This window comes from Eschscholzia californica, unplaced genomic scaffold, assembly GCF_041429995.1.
Source record: "Eschscholzia californica isolate CP2 unplaced genomic scaffold, dmEscCali1.0.p SCAF_1, whole genome shotgun sequence".
Classification (NCBI taxonomy): domain Eukaryota; kingdom Viridiplantae; phylum Streptophyta; class Magnoliopsida; order Ranunculales; family Papaveraceae; genus Eschscholzia; species Eschscholzia californica.
The window spans coordinates 34,317,365-34,341,756 of record NW_028238198.1 but is presented as its reverse complement, the minus strand read 5'-3'; the positions used below and the strand labels follow the sequence as shown (position 1 = coordinate 34,341,756).

The 24,392-nt window shown below is 36.9% G+C and overlaps 2 protein-coding genes across 2 annotated transcripts; both read left to right on the top strand.

Annotated features, from left to right (window-relative positions):
* The first annotated feature begins 1,699 nt into the window (after window positions 1–1,699).
* On the top strand, window positions 1,700–2,833 carry LOC147566307 (uncharacterized protein At1g66480-like). The gene has a single exon (XM_086652788.1). It carries the CDS (start codon window positions 1,812–1,814, stop codon window positions 2,466–2,468), a length of 657 nt encoding a protein of 218 aa, XP_086508914.1. The 5' UTR covers window positions 1,700–1,811; the 3' UTR covers window positions 2,469–2,833.
* A 19,370-nt stretch (window positions 2,834–22,203) lies between these two features.
* Window positions 22,204–22,704, top strand: LOC147566306 (uncharacterized). The gene has a single exon (XM_086654091.1). The coding sequence runs from the start codon at window positions 22,204–22,206 to the stop codon at window positions 22,702–22,704; it is 501 nt and encodes a 166-aa protein (XP_086510217.1).
* Window positions 22,705–24,392: the final 1,688 nt, after the last annotated feature.

Here is a 24,392-nt window from a genome sequence, read left to right as displayed (position 1 = left end):
CTAGTGATCTTGATGAAAAAATAGTAAGTAACCTTTAATTTTGATATCTTGTTGATTATTTTGTAAATCAATCTTCTTCTTTATGATCTTTTAATTGATTTGATCTTCTTTTTGTTGATGTTTGATCTTTCGAGATGTTAAATTTTGTGATTGTTCTTTGAGCTTGAGCAAAACCCTAAATGAGGATCTAACACTAGACTGATACCATGTAATAAGAATTTACTCAAACTCCAATTTTATTTCCAATAGTTGTAATTGAGATTACAATGTGTATTTATACACTTTAGAGAGAGGAAAGATAGAATTCTGTTATTATAACAGACTTTGTTATAACTACCTAAACTAGAATTAGTTATTAGCTACTAACAACTTCTTTAATCATTTTCAGATTAGTGGCTGCCTTCAGACTTCATCAAGTGGCTGCCTCCAGACTTCATTGAGTGGCTGCCTTTAGTCTTCACAAGACACAATTGAGTTGAGTCTCATCTTATTGACTTTGATCGAGTGACTAGGGTTGAAGTATATAAGGTTTTCTTAAAACCTAATCTCATTTTCCCTTTCTCTGAGAAACCCTAGCCATGCTTCATCTCTGCTTCATCTCTCCTTCATCTCTCTATTGTTAACAGAATGCTTAAAAGCATTCGTTTGGAAATGAGGACCTCAACTAGGACAACCAAAATTTGGGCTCCGCCTCCTAAGTGCTTTTGTAAAAATTAATTTTGACATTTCTTTCACGCGAAAACAATACTAAAATTGATCTAAAAGCAAGAGTTGCTCGGAGAACATCTATTGAACTGAGTCAATCTCGATTTTCTGTAGGACAGTAATAGAAGGGGAAGCCACAAGGTCACTTCAAACCTTATCGTTAGCCATGGCGATAAATTTCATAAATGTGATAGTTGAACTGATGCAAAATAAATAGTTGACATAACCGGAAGCAAGCTCAAGCTCAATGGACTCCAGTCATATCCTGAGAGCTTTAAGGCCTTAATGGTCTTCTTTTGATAGTTTCTCTTTTGTCTTTGTAAATAGAGATATTTATCTGTGGCCTGTGGGTAGATAAATTTTGCAAAAAGAGCCTCTATACTTTATCTAATATGTACGTTTGATAGAAATATATTCCTGAATCCTTATTTATTAAAACAGACTCTTGTACTTGAACCCAATGATGCAACTCAATAGAGAGTGCCTCTAGAGGTGCACCTTTTTGCTCAGATCTTCTTTCACTCTTCGCACTCCTCATGAGTTTTAGACTGACCTGAGTCTGTGTTGTTCAAGCCCAATATGGACTAGACCAAGTCCGAGTGTCCTCAGACTCGCCTAGTCCGTGGGAGCGCGACGAGTGCAACCTTGCTCAAACCTTCTTTCACTCTTCGCACTACACATGGGCTTTAGACTGGTCTATGTTCAAGCCCACACATGGACTAGGCCCAATACGAGTGCCCTCAGACTAGCCTAGCCGTGGGAGTATGAAGAGTCCAAGCGCGCCTAAAACCCTAAGTAACAACGGCGGCGCGCATAACGCTCCCATCAATAGAAATCTTGTTTCCTAAAAATAAAATAAAAGAAATAAACTGATCTAGTAGGCCGGTACTACCTTTACTTTTAAAAAGAAGATAGTCACTCATGAGCTAAATATTCTTCTTTTTAAGCCATTTATTTTGACCCTCACTTTTTAAGGCCAGAACTATAAACAACAACTAACAAGCTTTTCACTCTTATATTTATTTCCACTCCATCAACCCATTCAGAAACCCTTTACCCAACAAAGTGTAGAGAGAGAGAGAAGTGGATAAACCAAGATTTAATCTATGGGTAACAGTTTAGGAGGAAGAAGAAGAAGAGCAAAAATAATGAAAGTGGATGGAGAAACATTCAAGATTAAAACTCCAATCATTGTTCAAGAAGTAATTAAAGATTACCCAAATCATGTTCTTATTGAATCAGAAGCAGTTAAACATTTTGGTATTAGAGCAAAACCATTACAATCACATCAACAATTACACCCTAAAAGACTCTACTTTTTAGTTGAATTACCAAAAGTTACAGAAGAAAGAGTACCAAGAAGAGTAAGATCAGGTATAAATATGACAGCTAAAGATAGATTAGAGACTCTGAAATTATCAAGAAGATCAATTTCAGATTTAACAATCTTGAATTCAAAAAATTTCATTCTTGATGAAACAGAGGAAGTGAGTGGATCAACAGTCAGGAGGATTAAATTGAGATTACCCAAATCTCAAGTTGAAAAATTAGTTGAAGATAGTAAAGATGGAATTGAAGCTGCTGAAAAGATAATGGATCTTTGTATCGGAAATAACGGTAACAGTAACGGTAACGGTAGCAGTAAAGGTAAAGAGATATATGAGGAAATTTCTCCTGCAAATAGTGGAGAGTTGTTTTCAAATGAACAAAATCATTGGAAGCCAAGTCTTGGTAGGGTTGAAGAGAGATTTATGAAGGTATGAAAATTTAGTTCCATAGTTGAAATATCAAAGTTTGAACATGTACTAGTTTGTGGTAGATATGTACATGATGATATAATAGAATGTGTCAAAAGCATCTGCTTATATTGTGTGTTGAACTATATGTTATCGAACATTGATTTTGGATGGTATTATTTTCTATTTGTGTACAGCGGTGACAAGCGAGTATATAGATAAAATAAATGACCTTCTGGTTTTAAACAAGTTAATGACGAAGAATATCTTGTGACGAAGAATATCTTCTATCTATTAATGTTTGAATATTTTATTTTTGTTTGTATATTTTTGTGTGCTATACTGTTTTATTGGAAAACTATTACTCATATAACAGTTTTCCTGTTATACTAGCATAGATTCCTTCACAACAATTATGTTGTACTAAACATGGTTGTAAATTAGGAATATTTGTCTCTTTAGGGTTCTTTTGGGGAGTGCTCTTCCACAAATTATATTATAAGTTATTGTGATCTAAGCTAACAATTATTTTGTACTTCAAAAGTTGTCTGTATGGTTACTGTCAATTAATAAATAATGGGAAGAAGAACATTAAAGCATAAGAAGAGCTTTGATATATTTTTATTTTTTTTATTTTTAGTTTCTGATCTTTAAGAAAAAAAATTGTATATTTTCAATCGTTTTTTTTTATGAACAATATATTTTCAATCGATAAAAACAATATCTCTTTTATGGTACAGAGACCTAAAATCTTAAAAAAAAAAAAGATATCTTTTGTCTATATCTCTATACTATTTAGCCTGATTATATGTATATCTATACCAAAGACTTCCATTTATTCAATCGGCTAATACGAGAGCATCTCCAACGGGACACTCTAAAAAAAAACTTTAAAAGCCTTAGTTGTTAAGTGTCATTGAAGATTTTCTTTCCTAAGTGGTAATATAGAAACACTCTAAACTTTTTTTAGTCTCCAATTGAGAGATCTCTAAAATATTTCTACTTAATACACATGTCATCTTAAATTTAATAGCGAAAAAATAGTTATAAAACAAGAGATTGTATTGGTTTAATTTTCGAGTGACAATTAGAGAGTCTCAAGAAGACACCTTAATTTTAGAGTATATCTATTGAGAGTCTCTTGAATAAATGCTCTCACATCACCATGAAGTGTCAAATAGAATGTCCCATTGATGGGGTTTTTTTTTAACAAATACTCTAAAAATCTAAGTGACACTCTAAATTTTAGAATTTAAGTGTTTCAGTAGAAATGCTCTCACCAGTCAACATTGATTTCATCTAACAAAATACATCATTAAAGGAGAATATTAATTAAATTAAGTTTGTTAGTGGCTAAGACAGTACAATTTCAATTAATATTAGAACTTTCGATTTTATGGTTGCAGAAGCATCATTGTCGGATGTTCACCAATCAATAGAAGCACATACAAACATATATGTGTTCTTGATACATGTCCGGACACATTCATATAATAATTTACAATTTCAACTTGATCTAATGCTAATTTGTTAAAATTAAGAGAATATTAATTAGTAACCAACTTATGTTCATTCTTCATTTTTTAAATGAGAGAATTTTCTCTTACACGTGATTCACGTTCGTGTGTATTTGATTAGGGTCGTTATATTGTTATAGTTAGTTACTAGGTATAACTCGTGCCTGTAGGGCACGCAAAACTTTGTAATCGTGATATGCGAGGAAATTAGACAATTTTATGGATTTAGAAAATGAAATAGTTCAATTGAATAAAAACAATTACAATAAGAAGAGGAGAGTAAGAAAAACCGGAACATGTGAAGATAATTAACACAATAACAAGAGAGAGACAATGACAACTATCTGAATAAAGTGAAGGAATAACAAAACATTAACAATAAAGATTATGATTCAATATCTGTATGATTCTCAAAATCAAACTATTCTAGACATGTCTATTTACGATAAACACGAATTCTTTATCATGAAGCTATCAATTTCTCTTGATCTAAATAATCAAATTTTAATTACCCGAAAAATGATATAGTAACGTTGATAGAAAAAACTAAACTACGTAGGAATTAGTGTTTTACAATAGATTCATATATAACAATATAAGTTATCGGCAAAGAGATAGTATTACACTAAGTTAACAACAACTATGGGAGAAAAGTAATAGTGAAGTGAACAAACTTGAGACATAACATACAAATTCTATAAAAAAAAAAAATGACATCTTCCAATTTTCACATCCTCTGCTGTTACTTATCCTATAATTTTTTGTTTATGCTTTCATTACACTTAAAATTTCAACCGCCCATTTGGTTGTATTCAATCATACGATTATCGTTCTCTCAGCCAAAAGACGTTGTAACCTGTCGTGCTTAAACAATATTGACATTGAGATCTATATTGTTTATGACCATTACAGTAATTGCTTTAAGCAAATTGGTTACGAGAAACAACTAAAAAAAGAAGATGACGCCTTGTTATCCTTATTGGTTTAGAGAGAAATGTTGGGTTTTACACCCTTCTACTAGTGTTTATAGCGGAATTAAGACATCCCATGTCTACACTAGTATTCCCAGGATCACATGCATAAGCCTATGATAATCATTAATTAAAACTAGAAAGATAAATACCTTATTCGCTAGTTTTCCCTCGAACTTTTCCAATTGCTTATGAGAAGATCAAGAGCTTCAAGTGTAGCTCCTCTACTTGGGACACGAGCAATCAATTTGATCTCCCACCTTGTTGTATAGCTAGCATACCAATGGTGGTTGGAAGAAGAACTCCTTTCTTCTTGACAAGATAGATAGTTAATGGGAATTAGCTCACTTTCTCTTCTCTACTTGATGTGGTAGAGTAAGAAAGCTTAGAGAGAAATTCCACACCTTATTCTCTGCCCTAAGAGTGTTTATATAGAACCCTAATAAGAATCCACCTCCTTTTAGGTTTCCCAAAACACCCTTTAGAATAAGATTTAGGGAAATAGTCGAAAATAGCAACTATTGGTATTTTCTCAATTCCCTAAGGAGATGACGTCCAAAACCAGCCAAAATTGGCAGATTTAATGTTCATAACATAAGGAAACGTCCCTCCAAAAATCAGCCCAATCCGAGGCCTAAAAGTGCCCGAATCGGTCTAGGCCCAAAAACCCTGTTTTTGGCCTTTTTGTACTATCTTTGCCTAATTCCTTTTTAGGCCTATGAGATATGTTTATGGGACACTCCCATGATTATATCTCACTCCCACTAGTCATATCCTAGATCAATTTGTCACTCTTATGTGTAACCCGTTGTAGGATCCGATCGAAGTTAGCCGCGAATTACTTCGTAATTCGACGATCGTAGTTGGTCTCTAGCTACAACTCTACGATCCCTAAATCAATCGGACTTGATGATCTTCCACATCAATTATCCTATCTGACAAATTTTTCGCATTGTCACCTTGGTCGAAGGACATCTCCTTCAACTCCTTCAGACTCCCACTTGGACTTAGAACAAGTACAATGCTCGATTCCCATGTCACTTAGTATCCCATCTGATACGTCACGTTATTCAGACTTTCTTGATCTCGAGTACAACTGTCTAAACAAATGATTAACTTTTAATCCATTTGAGCACGACCATGCATTTTCAGTTGCTGCTCGTCAAGTGGCCCGAGGACACTGCATCCTAACATGGTTAGGAGGACATAATCCATTCTTGCGCTCCCACTCAACTTCATGTCTATCCTGTCCTTCCTAGTATCCGCCTTTATAACCTCCTTTTACGGCGCGGCGTTTAACGGAACCAAAGTCAGACATTCCTTACATAAGATGAGCTGAGCACTCATGTTTTGAGGAATCTCTTCAATCTTGTCTTTATGAGAAGTTTGACGATTTCATCATTCTTTGGATGAACTTCTCATGTTGAGGGTTATTCCAGTGTATAATCCCTATTATGCACTCACGTAGTCGAATCGAATACACTATTCCTATAGCCCATGAAACTGCGCTATCCCATCGACTCCCGTACTAGTCTTCGTGAGTCATTGTTGTCCATGCAATGACCTGGACTAGGGAATTGATAATGAATCACTCCAAGTTCACTTAGTAGGATTTCATTCATCAGATCACGTATCTGACAAGCCTACTCGGAGCGTTTTCTTTATCGTGTGGACTGTCTCTTAAAATACCAAACCAAATTCTAAGGACAAAATAAAATTTATTTTATTTTATTTATCGAATGTAAGTAATTAGGCACATAAACTCTTTTATGAATCCAAATTACATTTGTTGCCATTCCCCAATGCGCTTTATACCAATGTCCCTCATGTGTGAATCATGTTTGGGCTGAGGTAACGGTTTGGTCAACGGATCTGCAACGTTATCATCCGTATGAACCTTGCAAATTACCACATCTTTTCTTTCTATGATTTCTCTAATCAAGTGGTACTTCCTTTGGATATGTTTGGATTTTTGGTGCGCTCTTGGTTCCTTGGCTTGGGCTATTGCTCCGTTGTTGTCACAATAGAGAGTCACGCCCTTTTCCATGCCAGGTACGACACCAAGTTCTATCATGAACTTCTTGATCCAAACTCCTTCCTTTGCAGCTTCTGAGGCCGCTAGGTATTCTGCTTCAGTGGTAGAGTCTGCAACTGTGCTCTGCTTGGAACTTTTCCAACATACCGCTCCTCCATTCAGACAGTAGACGAACCCAGATTGTGATTTGAAGTCGTCTCTATCCGTTTGAAAGCTTGCATCCACATGGCCTACAACTTTTAGTGTATCTTCCCCGCCATATACCAGGAAATGATCCTTAGTCCTTTTTAGGTACTTTAGGATATTCTTGGCGGCGTGCAAGTGCGCTTGGCCTGGATTTGATTGGTAACGGCTACACATGCTCAAAGCATATGAGACGTCTGGGCGAGTGCAGATCATGGCGTACATGATTGATCCTATTGCCGAAGCATAGGGTACTTTCATCATGTGTGCTAGCATATCAGGACTCTTAGGACACTGATCTTTGCTAAGCACCATACCATGTGACATGGGAAGGAATCCTCTTTTGGAGTTTGTCATCTCGAACCGTTGAAGAATCTTATCTATATAAGTTTCTTGACTAAGTCCGATCATCCTCCTTGATCTATCTCTATAGATCTTGATTCCCAATATGTATTCTGCTTCCCCTAAGTCCTTCATAGAGAAGCATTTCCGAAGCCAGTCTTTAACTGATTCCAACATTGGAATATTGTTTCCTATGATTAATATGTCATCGACATAAAGGACTAAGAAAACTAGGTCGCTCCCACTAACCTTCTTGTAAACACAAGATTCTTCTGCATTCTTGAGAAATCCAAACTCTTTGATTTTCTCATCGAATCGAAGATTCCAACTCCGGCTTGCTTACTTGAGTCCATAAATGGATTTCTTAAGCTTGCAAACTTTTCCAGCATTTTTTGGAATCTACAAGACCTTCGGGTTGTGTCATGTACACATCCTCTTCCAAGTGTCCGTTTAGGAAGGCGGTTTTGACATCCATTTGCCAAATCTCATAATCATAATGAGCTGCAATTGCTAGAATGATCCGAATGGATTTAAGCATTGCGACAGGTGAAAAGGTTTCATCATAGTCTATACCATGAATCTGTTTGTATCCTTTCGCCACGAGTCTAGCTTTGAAAACGCTAACGTTTCCATCCTTGTCAGTTTTTACTTTGAAAACCCATTTGCATCCGATTGGTTTTGCTCCATCGGGCAAATCGATCAAGTTCCATACTTGATTTTCTGACATGGAATCCATTTCCGATCTCATGGCTTTTAGCCATTTTTCGGAGTCGGGGCTCGTCATAGCTTGGTTGTAGGTACTCGGCTCATTATCTTCTAACAGTAGGATATCTGTTTTCTGAGATAATTCCTGGAGCCTTTGAGATCTACGAGGGGCCTGAGCAACTTTTGGAGTGTTCTCAACTAGTTGAGATGTCTCCTGCGAATTTAATTCGACTTGAGCGGGAGGTACTCTCTCGACCTCATTTTCCTCTTCCATACTTTGTGTATAGATAGGAGCCGCTAAACCTCTTGATATCTCTATATCTGTGTTTATTTGTTGCTCATATCGAATTTCATCGATATCTACATTTCTCCCACTTGTCTGTTTGGAAAGGAATTCCTTTTCAAGGAAGACACCATCTCGAGCAACAAACACTTTGTTCTCAGATTCGTGGTAGAAGTAGTAACCCCTTGTCTCTTTTGGATAGCCCACAAAGAGACATTTGTCTGATTTAGGTGCGAGTTTGTCTCCTTGTAAACGTTTTACATAAACTTCGCATCCCCAGACTTTGAGAAAAGACAGCTTTGGAACCTTTCCAAACCATAACTCATATGGCGTCTTTTCTACAGCTTTTGACGGAGCTCGGTTAAGTGTGAAAGCAGCCGTTTCTAGAGCATACCCCCAGAACGTGTTTGGAAGATTTGCTAAACTCATCATAGATCGAACCATGTCTAACAAGGTGCGATTTCTCATTTCAGAAACACCATTCATCTGGGGTGTTCCTGGCGGAGTGAGTTGAGATACTATACCACAACTCCTAAGATGATCGTCAAATTCTTGACTCAAATATTCACCACCTCGATCGGATCGAATGGCTTTTATTTTCTTGCCAAGTTGATTCTCTACTTCGTTCTGAAATTGTTTGACTTATGCCTCATCAAGTATATGTAACCATAACGAATGAAGTCATCCGTGAACGTGATGAAGTAGCCATAGTTACCTCTCGCCGGAGTACTCATTGGTCCGCATACATCTGTATGTATGAGTTCCAAGGGTTCTTTGGCTCGGTCTCCTTTTCCTTTAAAAGAAGACCTCGTCATTTTACCCATTAAACACGATTCGCATGTGTCATATGATTCTAAATTATACGAACCTAGAAGTCCATGCTCATGGAGCTTCTTCATGCGTGTCATGTTAATGTGACCCAAACGACAATGCCAAAGGTAACTTGGATTTGAATCATCTGACCGTAGCCTATTGGTTTCTATGTTGAAGACTTCGTTCTCAATATTCGTAATATAGAGACTGTTGTATAGCTTAGCACTGGTATAAAACATTTCACCTTTGTATAAAGAACAACGCTGGTTTTTTATTAATAGGTGATATCCCTCTTTGTCTAATTCTGAGACAGAGATAATGTTTCTAGATATAGAGGGTACATAATAGCAATTATGAAGTTCTAAAACTAGACCAGTTTCTAAAGGTAGACTGAATGTTCCTACAGCTTTCGCAGCAACCGTTGCTCTATTTGCTACTCGTAGGACAAGCTCCCTTCCATATAAATACTTGATTCCCTTAAGGCCCTGCACATCATAAATGATATGAGCACCACATCCGGTATCGAATACCCAGGATTGAGAATCAAATGTATTTGCTAAGTTAACTTCGATAACATAGATACCTTGGTCGGAATCGCGAGTTCCTTCCTTTTTCCTTTTGTTCTTCTGAATCAGTTGAAGTTCTTTCTCTGATTCAGACATTCCAATGCCTCTCCGGATTGCCTTGGAAGTCCCGTACTTCCTCAACCGTGATTTGTTTCGGGATATGTCCCTTAATCGACGGATGATTGTGTGCGCATCCATTTTCCTGAATCTCTTTTGAAGATTAGGCTCCATGGTTGCCAACATAAGGCAAGTTACTGAAATTGATTTCATCCGGATACTTTTGGCCTGCTTTTGTTCCTCAACCTTTGAGTTCGCAGTTATTCTTGGAATAGGGGTATCCAGTACGCTTTCTTTGTTTGTAGACTTGAGAACACTTCTCAATCTCTTTTCCCAATCAAGGAAGTTATCCATGTTCAATTTGTCCTCATCAAGGATTGAACATAGGTTGAAAAGATTGATTTTTGCCATAGTAAAACTACATCAAACAGAAAAAGGATTTTGCTAAGTATTACATTCGATAATTTTTGCAAAAAGTTCTAAGTTTTTGCCACATTATTCAAGATAAAACATGTCCCTAGATGAATAATGCGATTCCGAGATCCCATCTCTCAAGGATTAAGCGGACTAGGGCCCTGCCCTTAATTCCCATTGATTTAGGTGAGTGAACACTTTCACTGATCATACCGTATGATTCTCGGTTGATGGATTACATGTTTAGTGTAAAATCCATCCTTTTGCCTCGAGTATCCAAGACTCTCTTGCTGATCTCGTTGAGTAGAACCATTTAGACATGTAGGCCTCTTCTATAGGCCTACCCGCAATGTCCCAAGGTAGAGGAGGTACTCTGCGAAGGCCGACCCACCTTCCTCGAACAAGGGCGCAAGGAGTGTCTTAATTTGGATAGGCACTGTACTCAAGATTACTTTTAGGGACTTTTACGCTAGTCTGGCGTTCGCTTTAGTGAACTAATTAGCCTAACTAACATCCACGACATAAAGCGTAAATAAGTAAGTAAATGCGCGCGAGAAAGTAAATCAAGCACATATGGATCCTAGTATGGCCCTAACCTAGAAGATCTAATCTCCTTTGGTTTGCTTCTTGTTTCGTCTTTTTGGTTCGTCTAGATCTCCATCTTTGAACCTCCATTGATTTCTCCCACTCACCTTAGGACTCCTTCCTTGAGCTTCTTCAATGGACTCATAAACCCTAAACTCTAATTACAAGACTCAAACGATTCGCAGATCGTGTAAACTTGAAAATTAAAATTATTACAAATTAGGCACCCATCCGTGCTCAAAACAAAAATAAGAAATACTTTCTATGGCCATACTAGTTTCCGCATTCACATCACATGCAATCATATAATATATTTCAAGGCTAACAATTATATATGCATGTATATCCGGGAGATACTTTTGTCGACATCCATATGTCATGTACGTACCTTAAGTCTACATCAAAGGATTAGACTAATGGTGCGTCTTGGTTTGATTTTAAAATCTGATTTTAAAGAGAAATTCCGTTTGGGCTTTGAATGGCCCGGGTTTATTTCGGAAATATTTGGATTGGAATTTGGGAGGAAATTTGGATAAAACTCCCACTCGAATAGTGGTCCCTTTTCGTGGTCCGAAAAGCCTTGAAAAGACCCGGGATAAGTCCTAGACAAGTCCCGGCCCAAGCCCAAAAAGGGGCCCGGACAAGGTCCGGACATGGCACGGCCCATAGGGCCGGCATGTCCGAGCCGAGGCCAATAGGCCTGATCTCGTCCTGGCCGGAGCCAGGACGCTAGTCCAAGCACCAGACGCGTCCTAGATGCATCTGGTGCTGGACCGGACCAGCACTAGGTGTCTCGGATTCAGTCCGAGACACCCAGGACCCCAGACGCGTCTCCAAGACGCGTCTGGTGGTAGCTACTGGTCGCGTCTGGAAGACGCGACCTGGATTAGCTGGACGCGTCCCCAGACGCATCCATCAGTAACCTGGGACGCGTCTCCCAGACGCGTCCTTCAGGCTACTGGTCCGGCCAGGAAGCTTCCTGGCCGGACCTATTGAGTTTCTAAAAACTCAATAGTTTCTCCCCTTTTTTTTTTTTTTTTTTTTTTGTGTTGCAATTCTAAATTGCTATTTCCAAAATTTGAAACACTTCTAAAATATTTCAAATTCTTTTTAGAACAATTCTAAATTTCCAAATTTTGTTTTTCACAAGTTTCCAAAACTTAAAAACAACTCTTATTCAAACTAATTTGGATCAAAATTTTAGGTTTTGAAACTCTTTTCAAGAACAAATTTTGAAATCTTTTGACAAATACTTGAATCTTATTCAAAATTAATCAAAATTTTGTGTTCAAAACACTTTTAAACACAATAATCTATCTAGAAAAGCATGGAATTGGTCCAAAACTTAGATAAGATAGGCTAATTGCAAGAGGCTCTGACGCCACTGTTGGGTTTTACACCCTTCTACTAGTGTTTATAGCGGAATTAAGACATCCCATGTCTACACTAGTATTCCCAGGATCACATGCATAAGCCTATGATAATCATTAATTAAAACTAGAAAGATAAATACCTTATTCGCTAGTTTTCCCTCGAACCTTTCCAATTGCTTATGAGAAGATCAAGAGCTTCAAGTGTAGCTCCTCTACTTGGGACACGAGCAATCAATTTGATCTCCCACCTTGTTGTATAGCTAGCACACCAATGGTGGTTGGAAGAAGAACTCCTTTCTTCTTGACTAGATAGATAGTTAATGGGAATTAGCTCACTTTCTCTTCTCTACTTGATGTGGTAGAGTAAGAAAGCTTAGAGAGAAATTCCACACCTTATTCTCTGCCCTAAGAGTGTTTATATAGAACCCTAATAAGAATCCACCTCCTTTTAGGTTTCCCAAAACACCCTTTAGAATAAGATTTAGGGAAATAGTCGAAAATAGCAACTATTGGTATTTTCTCAATTCCCTAAGGAGATGACGTCCAAAACCAGCCAAAATTGGCAGATTTAATGTTCATAACATAAGGAAACGTCCCTCCAAAAATCAGCCCAATCCGAGGCCTAAAAGTGCCCGAATCGGTCTAGGCCCAAAAACCCTGTTTTTGGCCTTTTTGTACTATCTTTGCCTAATTCCTTTTTAGGCCTATGAGATATGTTTATGGGACACTCCCATGATTATATCTCACTCCCACTAGTCATATCCTAGATCAATTTGTCACTCTTATGTGTAACCCGTTGTAGGATCCGATCGAAGTTAGCCGCGAATTACTTCGTAATTCGACGATCGTAGTTGGTCTCTAGCTACAACTCTACGATCCCTAAATCAATCGGACTTGATGATCTTCCACATCAATTATCCTATCCGACAAATTGTTCGCATTGTCACCTTGGTCGAAGGACATCTCCTTCAACTCCTTCAAGAAAATGTTGTGAAATGCAACTAAATTGAAATGAAGAATGGTGAGGAGATTTATATAGATGAGATAGGAACGTTACGAGAATGGAGAAGGTCGTTTTTTTCTCATTAATTTTGGGGAGTTATGGATTCATAATGGTAATTGATTAGATTAATGTTATTTTTATCAGAAAGTTATGAGAATTGGGAAGGTCATTTTTCCCCTTAGTATATAATTAATTGGTCATTGATATACAATAAATTGATTTTACGTTGAGATTTAAGATTTGAGATCTGACGATGAAGAACTTAACGGTCATAATTTACAATCGGTTGGGTTTGTATAATAAATTTAGAGAGAGGGTGAACCAGTTTTCATTTCTTTTAGGTAAGTAATAGATCAAAAGGCCGAGATTTATAAGAGAACGAAACAAATGGTTGGCTTTATCTTTTGGTTTGCCCTAGTCAACACAAAATATTGTGCTTTATATAATAGACTAAAAGTTTTTTCAGAATATTTATTTTAAATAAATTTAAGAACGTCAAAATCAAAAATACTTTTTTTTTTTGAATTGTTCAGCGTGTCTCGAACCCTTACCTCTAGGGTGGAAGATTATACCTCTTACCACTCCAAACAAAAATACTTGTATAGTCTCAAAAACCATAAATAAAGATAAATCTCATTCCTTTATAATGATATACAACTTTTTGTGAGATTTATATACTTAGACAACATCACCTCCCTAACCTAAGATGGTAGTGATGTGTGAATTTACCCCAATTTGAGAGAGGTAACAGAGTTGTCATTGTAGTCTCCAGGAAGAACACCACCAGTAGAAGAGTTACATGCGGAGATGGTGGTGATGACGGAGTCAGAGGACTGACCTTCTTCATGCGCAAATCCCATATATTTTCATTAATTTGTAAAGAATCAACACCAACATGTTTTCCCAACATCTGCACAATTTTAACAAATTATGTGCACAACTGAGAGATAAAAGTCATGAAATAATAGGATTCGAACTATGGTCTTCAGGGGCTTAGATAAAGGGTGCCATCTCATCGGCCCCACTTTATGCAATAGGTACTATTGGGCCTCCTCTCTCTTAGTCTCTCTAAGACTCCTACACTCCAACGTTCTTTAACTTGGGTAAATCCAAAAAATATTTGTAATATTTGACATTAATTGGCCTAATTGTGATGTGTCATGTTTTAATGTGCTATGCGTCATGTGCTAATGTGTTATGTATCATGTGTGTAGTTTGTTTCTCTCTCTAACTAACCTATATAATTCTACCGATGAATACCTATAATATTATATATATTATATTGTCTTATTAGATAGTTAAAATAACTTTTTTTATATGGTAATTTTGTGTTAAAATCGTTATTTTATATGATTTTAATCTCAGTAATAATATATATAATTATATAAATGTAGATATTATTATAATCTAAACACAAAGACACAATTACTTTTTCAATTGAGCGATATTTTGAAGAAAATGATTTAGTATTCTAACCATTTTTTGGAGGATGTCAATCTCTTTCTGTATTTGGTCACCCGAAAAAACAATTAAAATTCACTAAGTATGAAACTGATGATAATCCTACTAATAGGAACGTAGCGAAAAATATATCATACGAAACCTTTGTTTCTAGCACACGGTCCAAGCCTGTCTCAAGCGATTTCTTTAGTCGTTGTAAATCTTCGATGGTTAAACCTCGAAGATCCTCCCTTGTCATCTGCTCTTCTCTACCACTTCTTTGCTTAACCTGGCATAGGTGTTACTTTGTGACTAAACAATCCTACTCGCACACGACCCAAGTCTATCCTAATGTTTGCACAATTCCACAAAATTATGTACACAATCCAAAGACAAAAATCGTGAATTAATAAGATTTGAACTACGATCTTCAGGGGCGTAGGTAAAATGGTGCCACCACACCGGGGCCCCACTTTATCCAGACCCCAAATATTATCTGGTTGTCATTAGTTATAACTAAAAAATATTTACTGAGTAACAAAATAGGAATATATAGTACCTTTGTAGTATTGTTTTCTCTCTCTAACTTTTGTTCTCTCTCTTTTTAATGCAACAGATACTATTGTACTTCTTTTCTCTTATTATCTCCAAGACTCTTACACTCCAACGTTCTTTAACTTGGGTAAATCCTAAAAATATTTTTAATATTTGACATTAAGTGACAAATTGTAATGTGTCATATTTTAATGTGATGCGGGTCATGTGCTAATGTGTTATGTGTCATGTGTGTAGTTTGTTTCTCTCTCTAACTCACCTATATAATTATACCGATGAATACCTATAACATTGTATATGTTATATTGTCTTATTAGATAGTTAAAATAACTTTTTTCAAATGGTAATTTTGTGTTAAAATAGTTATTTTATATGATTTTAGTCTCAGTAATAACATATATAATTATATAAATGTGGATATTATTATAATCAAAACACAAAGACACAGTTAGTTTTTCAATTGAGCGATATTTTGAAGAAAATGATTTAGTATTCTAACCTTTTTTTGGAGGATGTCAATCTCTTTCTGTATTCGGTCACCCGCAAACCAATTGAAATTCACTAAGTATGAAACTGATGATAATCCTATTAATAAGAACGTAACAAAAAATATACCATAAGAAACATTTGTTTCTAGTACACGACCCAAGCCTGTCTCAAGCGATTTCTCTAGTCGTTGTAAATCTTCGATGGGTGAACCTCGAAGATCCTCCCCTCTTATCTGCTCTCTCTACCATTTCCTTGCTTAACCTGGCATAGCCGCTATTCTGTGACTAAACAATCCTACTAGCACACGACCCAAGTCTTTCCCATCATTTGCACAGTTCCACCAAATTATGTACACAACCCAAAGACAAAAGTCGTGAAATAATAAGATTCGAACTACGGTCTTCAGGGGCGTAGGTAAAATGGTGCCACGGCACGGGGCCCCCATTTTATCCAGGCCCCAAATATTATCTGGTTGTCAATAGTTATAATAAAAAAAAAAATTACTGAGTAACAAAAATGGAATAGTTATAATTAAAAAAAAATTACTGAGGAGTAAAGGATAGAGGGTTTTTGAGGAGAGAGAATGAGTCGAGTGACGTCAGCGACGAAAATCGACTTCCCTCTCCTTTCTCCCTGAACGAAACCCTAAACCATTACCATAGAGAATCAAGATCTTGATCTTAGAAATTCCCTCACTCACATGCAATAGGATAATCCTAATCTCAACCACCAATAATCATTAGATCCAAAGCTTTTTATTCCATTATACCCCTGCGTTAATTAAGATAGCTCTATAAAGTTTGACAATCTATCAGGACAAAAGACGAAGAGTCTTTGTTAGAATCCAAGCCACAACTTTCGAGAAGAAGCATCGATTCCCGGATTAATCCAGCTACCAAGTAAGTCTTTCTAACTTCTCTCTTAAATTTCTTCTAGATTCATCTTGTGCATTGTATACATATGTCAAAAATAAATTAATTTAGATTAGGTTGTTCATTAACCGGAGTTGAGCGTGCGTGGGTTTCTCTCGTTTTCCTCTCCCTGGGTGTTACTCGATTGGTTTCCCTCTGGTTGGTTTACAAGTGGATGATTGCATGGATTGATCGCGGTTTCCCTAGATCTGATTATCTTTTCACCTTCTGACTAAGTTACCTTCGTTTATTCTCTCTCTCTTGAAGTAATGATGATAAACCACAACCACCCACATAATCGTTGCATCCTTATTAGTCTGCACCTCTTCATTCTCTCTTTATATCCTCAAATCTCACTTCATATCCTCATCTTATTCCTTCTCTGGTTAATGTCGACTCACTCTCGAGATCTAAGTATTGATAACCTCACCCATCAGATGTCTGTCCAGATGAACATTTCAGAATATGGTAAGGTCACTATTTCTTACCCCAAGCCTTCTGTGAGCAAGGATCTTCAAGAAATCTCTGCTGGGTTCATTGCTAGACTTTGCTGTCCTTATGACTTTGGTATTGGCTTCATCAGGAAGCATTTATCTGCTCAGTCACAGTTCTTTAGAGAGTGTGCTATTAACAAAGCCTTATTTGGACCAAATCACTTTGTTGTTAAACCGAGGAGTCAGATAGTGATGAATGAGATTAATCAAGGTAGGTCGTGGATTATTAGAGGATGGTTAGTGGTGATGCAAGAGGTGGACTTCCCTTTAGGAGATGAAGTACATGAGTTAATGTGTGAGCCTATGTGCTGCAGCTTTGCTGGCCTGCCATCGGCTATTCAGAACAAACAAGATCTAGAGGTTATTTTCATGGGTTATATTATACAGATTCAGCCGAAGAACTTCAGCATGGTACCTAACTCTCTGATCAGAATCCAGTTTATGTATGATGTCCTCACTGATGGAGGGAAACCTATCAATTTTAGTTATTTGAGGTTTCCCAAGGCTATATGTCATGTTTGTCGTATCATTGAGCATCCTGCCTCACCATGCATCAGACCTAGTAAGAGAACTTCAATGTCTCCCATGGATGTTAGTGAGCCTGTTCCAATTAATCCTAGTAACTGGGCTATATCAGTTGTTCCTTCTCAGGGACAACAGATAGAGCCTTCTTCTCACATGGATGCTCATAAGCATAAGGGTAAACGTAAAGAGTCTGAGGTTCTGATGGAAGTCAAGATTAAGGAAGGGGAGTTTAGTCATCATGGTATCAAAAAACTGAAAGAGCAGGGTCTGTGCACCAGTTCTAGGGGGAAAATCTTCGTGGAATTTCATCTTATGGGAGAGCCCTAGTGGCTTACGATCAAGCTAATGCTATTCCACCTAGTTGGTATTTCCCCCCTCTTGAATCGATTGATAGCCAAGAAGAACGCAGGAGGCACAAGCTCTCGGATTCTTTTCTTGAATCCCCTGGTCACTCCTCTAATGCTCGTGATGATGGTACTGATGAACAGCCTAGTCTAGCTGATTAATCAAGTTGTCCTCTGTGTTTTAGTTCCTTTTTGTGTTTATGTGGGTTGGTAGTTTCTTTTGGTGTAATTAGTCTGTTAGTGTGATATGATTACTGTTTCTAAGCTTTCTTCTCGTATAGATTAGAGCATAAGCTTTTAGTTTTTGATGGTCATGCGTTGTAATTAGTTTGTTTAGTGGATGGAACAGTGATCATAGTTTGTTATTATTCTGTTTTGGTTGCTTTTGATTAGTTTTTTAATTTGGTCACAGTCTCTTTCCTTTTCTTGGTGTGGTCTTAGCTAATAGGGTTTGGGTGTTAGTATTTTGTTTCAGTTCTGTTTTCTCTTCTTTAGTTCTTTTGGGTCAGTCCTATCTATTTTCTTTCTCCTCAAATGTTGCTCTGCTGTCTCTGGTTTGGTGTTTTTTTAGTATAGGTGGATTTTTTCTCGTCTAGGCTGGTTTGAGGATAGACATAAAGGCTGCTATTATGTCTATAGCGGCTCCTTCGATGGATAGTCCCACAATATTAAGTTGGAATGTTAGGGGCATAAATTCTTTCAACACCAAGAAGCATCTTTTACAACTCATCAACAAATACAATCTTGATATCATATTTCTGTCGGAGACAAAAAACCATTCTACTCAGATTAACAAACATATTAGAATTGGCAAACATTACGCCAATCACTTCGTCGAGCCTAATAATAAAGCAGGAGGACTTGTTATGTTCTGGAAGCACCATTTAAATACTATCATTACTTACTCGGACAATCACATTATCCATATGGATATGAAGGATGATCACACAAATAACCACCTCATTATTACGGGTTTCTATGGTAGTCCTTATCATAACAACAAACTTAAACCTTGGAAGAAACTTAGAGACCTTAACCCGGGGCCGGACTATCCTTGGGTGGTGATAGGGGACCTAAATGTCATTCTGGACCACAAGGAGAAAAAGGGAGGTAATCACGCTACTAATTCTATCATCCCTAAGATCTCCAACATCATCAACAATCTAGAGCTTATGGACATAGGTTTCAAAGGAAACCCGTTTACATGGAATAACAAACAATTTGGGGATAATTTTATTCAAGAACGTTTGGACAGAGCTCTGGCTAATCACCCCTGGTTTAAACTTTTCAGCTCCTCTGGAATTACTCATCTGGACTCGGTTGGATCTGACCATCTTCTGATTTTCTTGTCTAACCAGGAGTCTAAACATTCTCAAGCAAAACCTTTTAAATTCCTGCGCACCTGGATGTCGCATCCAAAATGCCATGAGTTCATTGCTGATAAATGGGCCAATGAAGATAAGGACTATATGGAAAATAATATTCAAACCAACCTTAAAAACTTGAGTAAGCACCTAACGAATTGGAATACTACGGTATTCGGGAATATTGAAAACAAGATTAGTAATATTATTACATCCATTCAGGAGTGCAAGAATCGGGAGGAGTATATAAACCTCAATCTGAGGTTAGAAGAATTATATACACAACAAGAAAGTATTTGGAAAAAAAATCCAAAAATAATTTTATCACCGTGGGTGACAAGAATACCAAATATTTCCATTCTCAGGCAATTCAAAGAAATGGAAGAAATCGTATACTGGCTATCAAAGATGATAACGACGAATGGCAAGAAAACATCACGGACATTCAAAACATCTTTGTATCTCATCTTCTCAACATCAGTACTTCCACCTTTCCGGAAAACAATCAGAAGATTCTCCAGCTTTTCCAACCTACTATCACCCCCGAACAAAATCATTATCTCACTAGGCAACCGAAACACGAGGAAATTGATTTAGCCATTAAATGGTTGAAAAATGAGGCTTCTCCCGGTCCGGATGGCTTCCTTCACTTTTTCTTTGAAGCTAACTGGGATACAGTTTGTAGTGACATTTACATGTTGGTTTGGAATTTTTTTGAGTCGACGGTCCTCCCGGCCGGAACTAACCATACCCACATCTGTCTTATCCCTAAAACTTCCATTCCGATTTCTCCGGCGGGCTTCCAGCCTATTAGCCTACTTAATGCCACGTACAAAATTATAACGAAAATTTTAGCGGATCGATTCAAAAATACTCTGGATAATATTGTTTCCCCGTTTCAGGCGGCTTATGTCCCGGGGAGACAAATTACCGATAACATTATTATAGGCCAAGAGATTATCCATTCTTATAAAAAGATGAAAGGGGCAAAAACATACTTTGGTCTCAAAATTGATATGTCAAAAGCTTTTGACAGAATTGAGTGGCCCTTCATAACCAGCATTATGAGAAAATTAGGCTACTCGGATCAATGGACGAATATGATTCACAATTGCATTTCGACTTCTTCCATGGCTGTTCTCATAAACGGGCGCCCCAACAAGACGTTCATTCCCTCTAGAGGAATTAGACAGGGAGATCCTCTCTCTCCTTTCTTGTTTACTCTAGCAATGGAAGGTCTTAGCAGACTCATTAATGCGGAAGATGAGAACGGAAAATTTAATGGCTTTCCGAGCAACAACAACAATTGTGAAATCAACCACCTTCTGTTTGCAGATGACTGTATTATTTTTGGCCGAAGCTCTCCAGAAAATGTTGCAAATCTTAAAAATATCCTCAATACTTTCGGGTCAGCCTCCGGACAAATGATAAACTACTCGAAATCTAATATTTTCTACTCAAGAAACTCCCATCCGAAATTCAAACGAATGATTATGAAATCTCTTAAAGTAAAATATGCGTCTACCTCGGAGAAATACCTGAGAGCGCAACTGTTCATAGGTCCTCAAAAAACCAGAGTGTTCAATGATTTAGTAGAAAAAATTAATCATAAACTCTCTAAGTGGAACAACGCGTTCCTCTCCCAAGCAGGTCGCACGTTAGTCATCTCGGCAATCGCAGCGGCAGTACCCTGATACTAGATGCAGTGCTTCGCCATTCCGAAGGGCATAAGCAAGTGCATCTCGACTTTGCAAAAGTCGTTCTGGTGGGGTAAGTCAAAAGGTATATGCACTAAAGCGTGGAAATCTATATGTCTCCCAAAAGACTTGGGAGGCCTGGGTATTCATCTGCCGGACATAGATAATATTGCAATGTTAAGTAAACAAGCATGGAGAATTAAGACGAACCCAAATGCAGCCTGGGTGAAAGTCTTAAAAGCTAAATATTACCCTAACACAGATAATCCAGGAGAAGTCAAACAGCACCACTCATGGATCTGGAAAAACATATGCAAAACTTTTCACCTTATAAATAATCTTAACATATGGGAAGTTCACACAGGAGAAAATATAAAGATTTGGCAGGATAATTGGATCCCCTCAATATCGAGTCCCATCCCTAACCACCATAACTCCAATCTCACGACTGTCTCACAACTTATTATAAACCATGAGTGGATTGAAAATCTACTCGCGGAAAATTTTGATGAACCCACGAGAAATTTAATTAAAGTGATTCCTATTTGTAGGGAAGGAAAAGATGAAATTAGATGGACTCTGACTGAGTCCGGAAATTTCACGGTTAAATCTTTGTACAATCACCTGAGAAGGGCTAATTTGACCCCTAACCTCGATCAGTTAAACTGGAAATTTTATTTGGAAACTCCCGGTCCTCCCACGAATTCAGCTATTTTTATGGAAAATTTATCACAACGCTTTACCGGTCAAAGACCGAATAGGTAAATATATAGGAAACAATTTGAACTGCCACGTGTGCCCCTACACTGAAACCTTAAAGCATGCTCTTCTATACTGCCCTATAGCAAAAAATATTTGGTTCCACTTTAATATCATCTCTGAAAACATTAAATCTATCAAGGAATGGATTTTCACGTGGAATAACGATCATCATAGATGTCATAATAAAAACAAAACTCAATTCGCTACTATACTGTGGATAATTTGGAAAGCTAGATGTGACAGCTGTCTCAAGAATGTCAATGCCGATACTAAAAATATCATTAATACTATTATTAGTTACCCGAAAAAATAGCTAGAGATCTCCAATACAAATATGAAGAAGGTCGAAAAGTGGAAGCCCCCGAGTGAATCTTATCCGAAGATTAATGTAGATGCCTCTTACACTGCTATCAACACCTATATCAGAAGGGGACTAGTAGTCCATGACTCAGAAGCAAAATTCATTGAAGCGGACGCTTATGTTTCCAGGGCCAGAAATTGTGAAGAGAGTGAAGCAATCGCCATCCTCAATGGTATCAAATGGGCGATAGATCGAGAATACCAAAATGTCATCATTGAAAGCGACAACCATAACCTCATAAAGCATATCCAAGATCATCGTCAAGCTATAAAGTGGCAATCCAAGATCCATATCCATAGAATTCAAAAGATGATAACAAAGCTCGACAACATCCTATTCCATCATACGAAGAGAGCTCAAAACTCCAAGGCTGATCTTCTTGCCAAGTGGGCTAGGAGGAAGAATCGTGAGATGAAGTGGAAGCATGTTCCTTACTTTTTATCTAAGCAATATTGTAATGGAATATTAATTTAATCTAATGTATCGTTTTCAACAAAAAAAAAATGGAATATATAGTACCTTTATAGTATTGCTTTCTTTCTCTAACTTTTGTTCCCTCTCTTTTTAATGCAATAGATATTAATATATTATTGTACCTCCTCTCTCTTATTATCTCCAAGACTCTTGTTCTCCAACGTTCTTTAACTTGGGTCAATCCTAAAAATATTTTTAATATTTGACATTAAGTGGCAAATTGTAATGTGTCATATTTTAATGTGATATGTGTCATGTGCTAATGTGTTATGTGTCATGTGTGTAGTTTGTTTCTCTCTGTAACTCACCTATATAATTCTACCGATGAATACATATAACATTATATATATGTTACATTGTCTTATTAGATAGTTAAACTACCTTTTTTCATATGGTAATTTTGTGTTAAAATCGTTATTTTATATGATTTTAGTCTTAGTAATAACATATATAATTATATAAATGTGGATATTATTATAATCTGAACACAAATACACAATTAGTTTTTCAATTGAGCGATAATTTAAAAAAAAAATGATTTAGTATTATAACCTTTTTTTGGAGGATGTCAATCTCTTTCTGCATTCGGTCACCTGGAAACCAATTGAAATTCACTAAGTATGAAACTGATGACAATCCTATTAATAAGAACGTAACGAAATATATATCATAAGAAACCTTTGTTTCTAGAACACGACCCAAGCCTGTCTCAAGCGATTTCTCTAGTCGTTGTAAATCTTCGATGGTTAAACCTCGAAGATCCTCCCCTCTCATCTGTTCTTCTCTACCACATCCTTGCTTAATCTTGGCATAGGCGCTATTCAGTGCCTAAATAATCCTACTAGCACACGACCCAAGTCTGTCCCAACGTATGCACAATTTCCTCCAAATTATGTGCACAACCAAAAGATAAAAATCTTAAAATAATAAGCTTTGAACTATGGTCTTCAGGGGCGTAGGTAAAATGGTGTCACCACACCGGGCCCAAAATATTATCTGTTGGTCAATAGTCATAACTAAAAAAAAATTACCGAGTAACAAAAAGGGAATATATTATACCTTTGTAGTATTGTTTTCTCTCTCTAACTTTTGTTCTCTCTTTTTAATGCAATAGGTTTTATTGTACTGCCTCTCTCTTATTCTCTCTAAGACTATATCACTCCAACGTTCTTTAACTTGCGTTAATCCTAAAAACATTTATAATATTTGACATTAGTTAACGTAATTGTAGTGTGTCATGTTGTAATGTGCTATGTGTCATGTGCTAATGTGTTATGTGTCATGTGTGTAGTTTGTTTCTCTCTCTAACTCACCTATATGATTCTACCGATTAGTACCTATAATATTATGTATATATATATATATATATATGTTATATATATATATGTTATATTATTCGATTGACTACAGCAAAAGACCATTTGTTTCCAACTTGCTCTAAATTTGAAAGTGTCAGATATATCTGACAAATTAGAAGACTGTCGGGTTTAGGTCTGTATAGTTTTTCTTTCCACTTTTAACACATTGGTGTTCCTGATAATTAACCTGAAGTTCATATAAGGACGAGTCAATGAGCTCAGATGACTCTTCAAGAGAGATCAGTTGAGCAGACAGTGACTCAGATATAACCTTCATCTTTCAAAACAACTCTACATTAGTTTCTTCAAGGAATGGTTGTCTGTACGAGT

What these genes read in the sequence shown, in the direction of transcription:
- LOC147566307 (XM_086652788.1), top strand. Translation starts at nt 1,812, where the DNA reads ATGGGTAACAGTTTAGGAGGAAGAAGAAGAAGAGCAAAAATAATGAAA.
- LOC147566306 (XM_086654091.1), top strand. Translation starts at nt 22,204, where the DNA reads ATGAAGAAGGTCGAAAAGTGGAAGCCCCCGAGTGAATCTTATCCGAAG.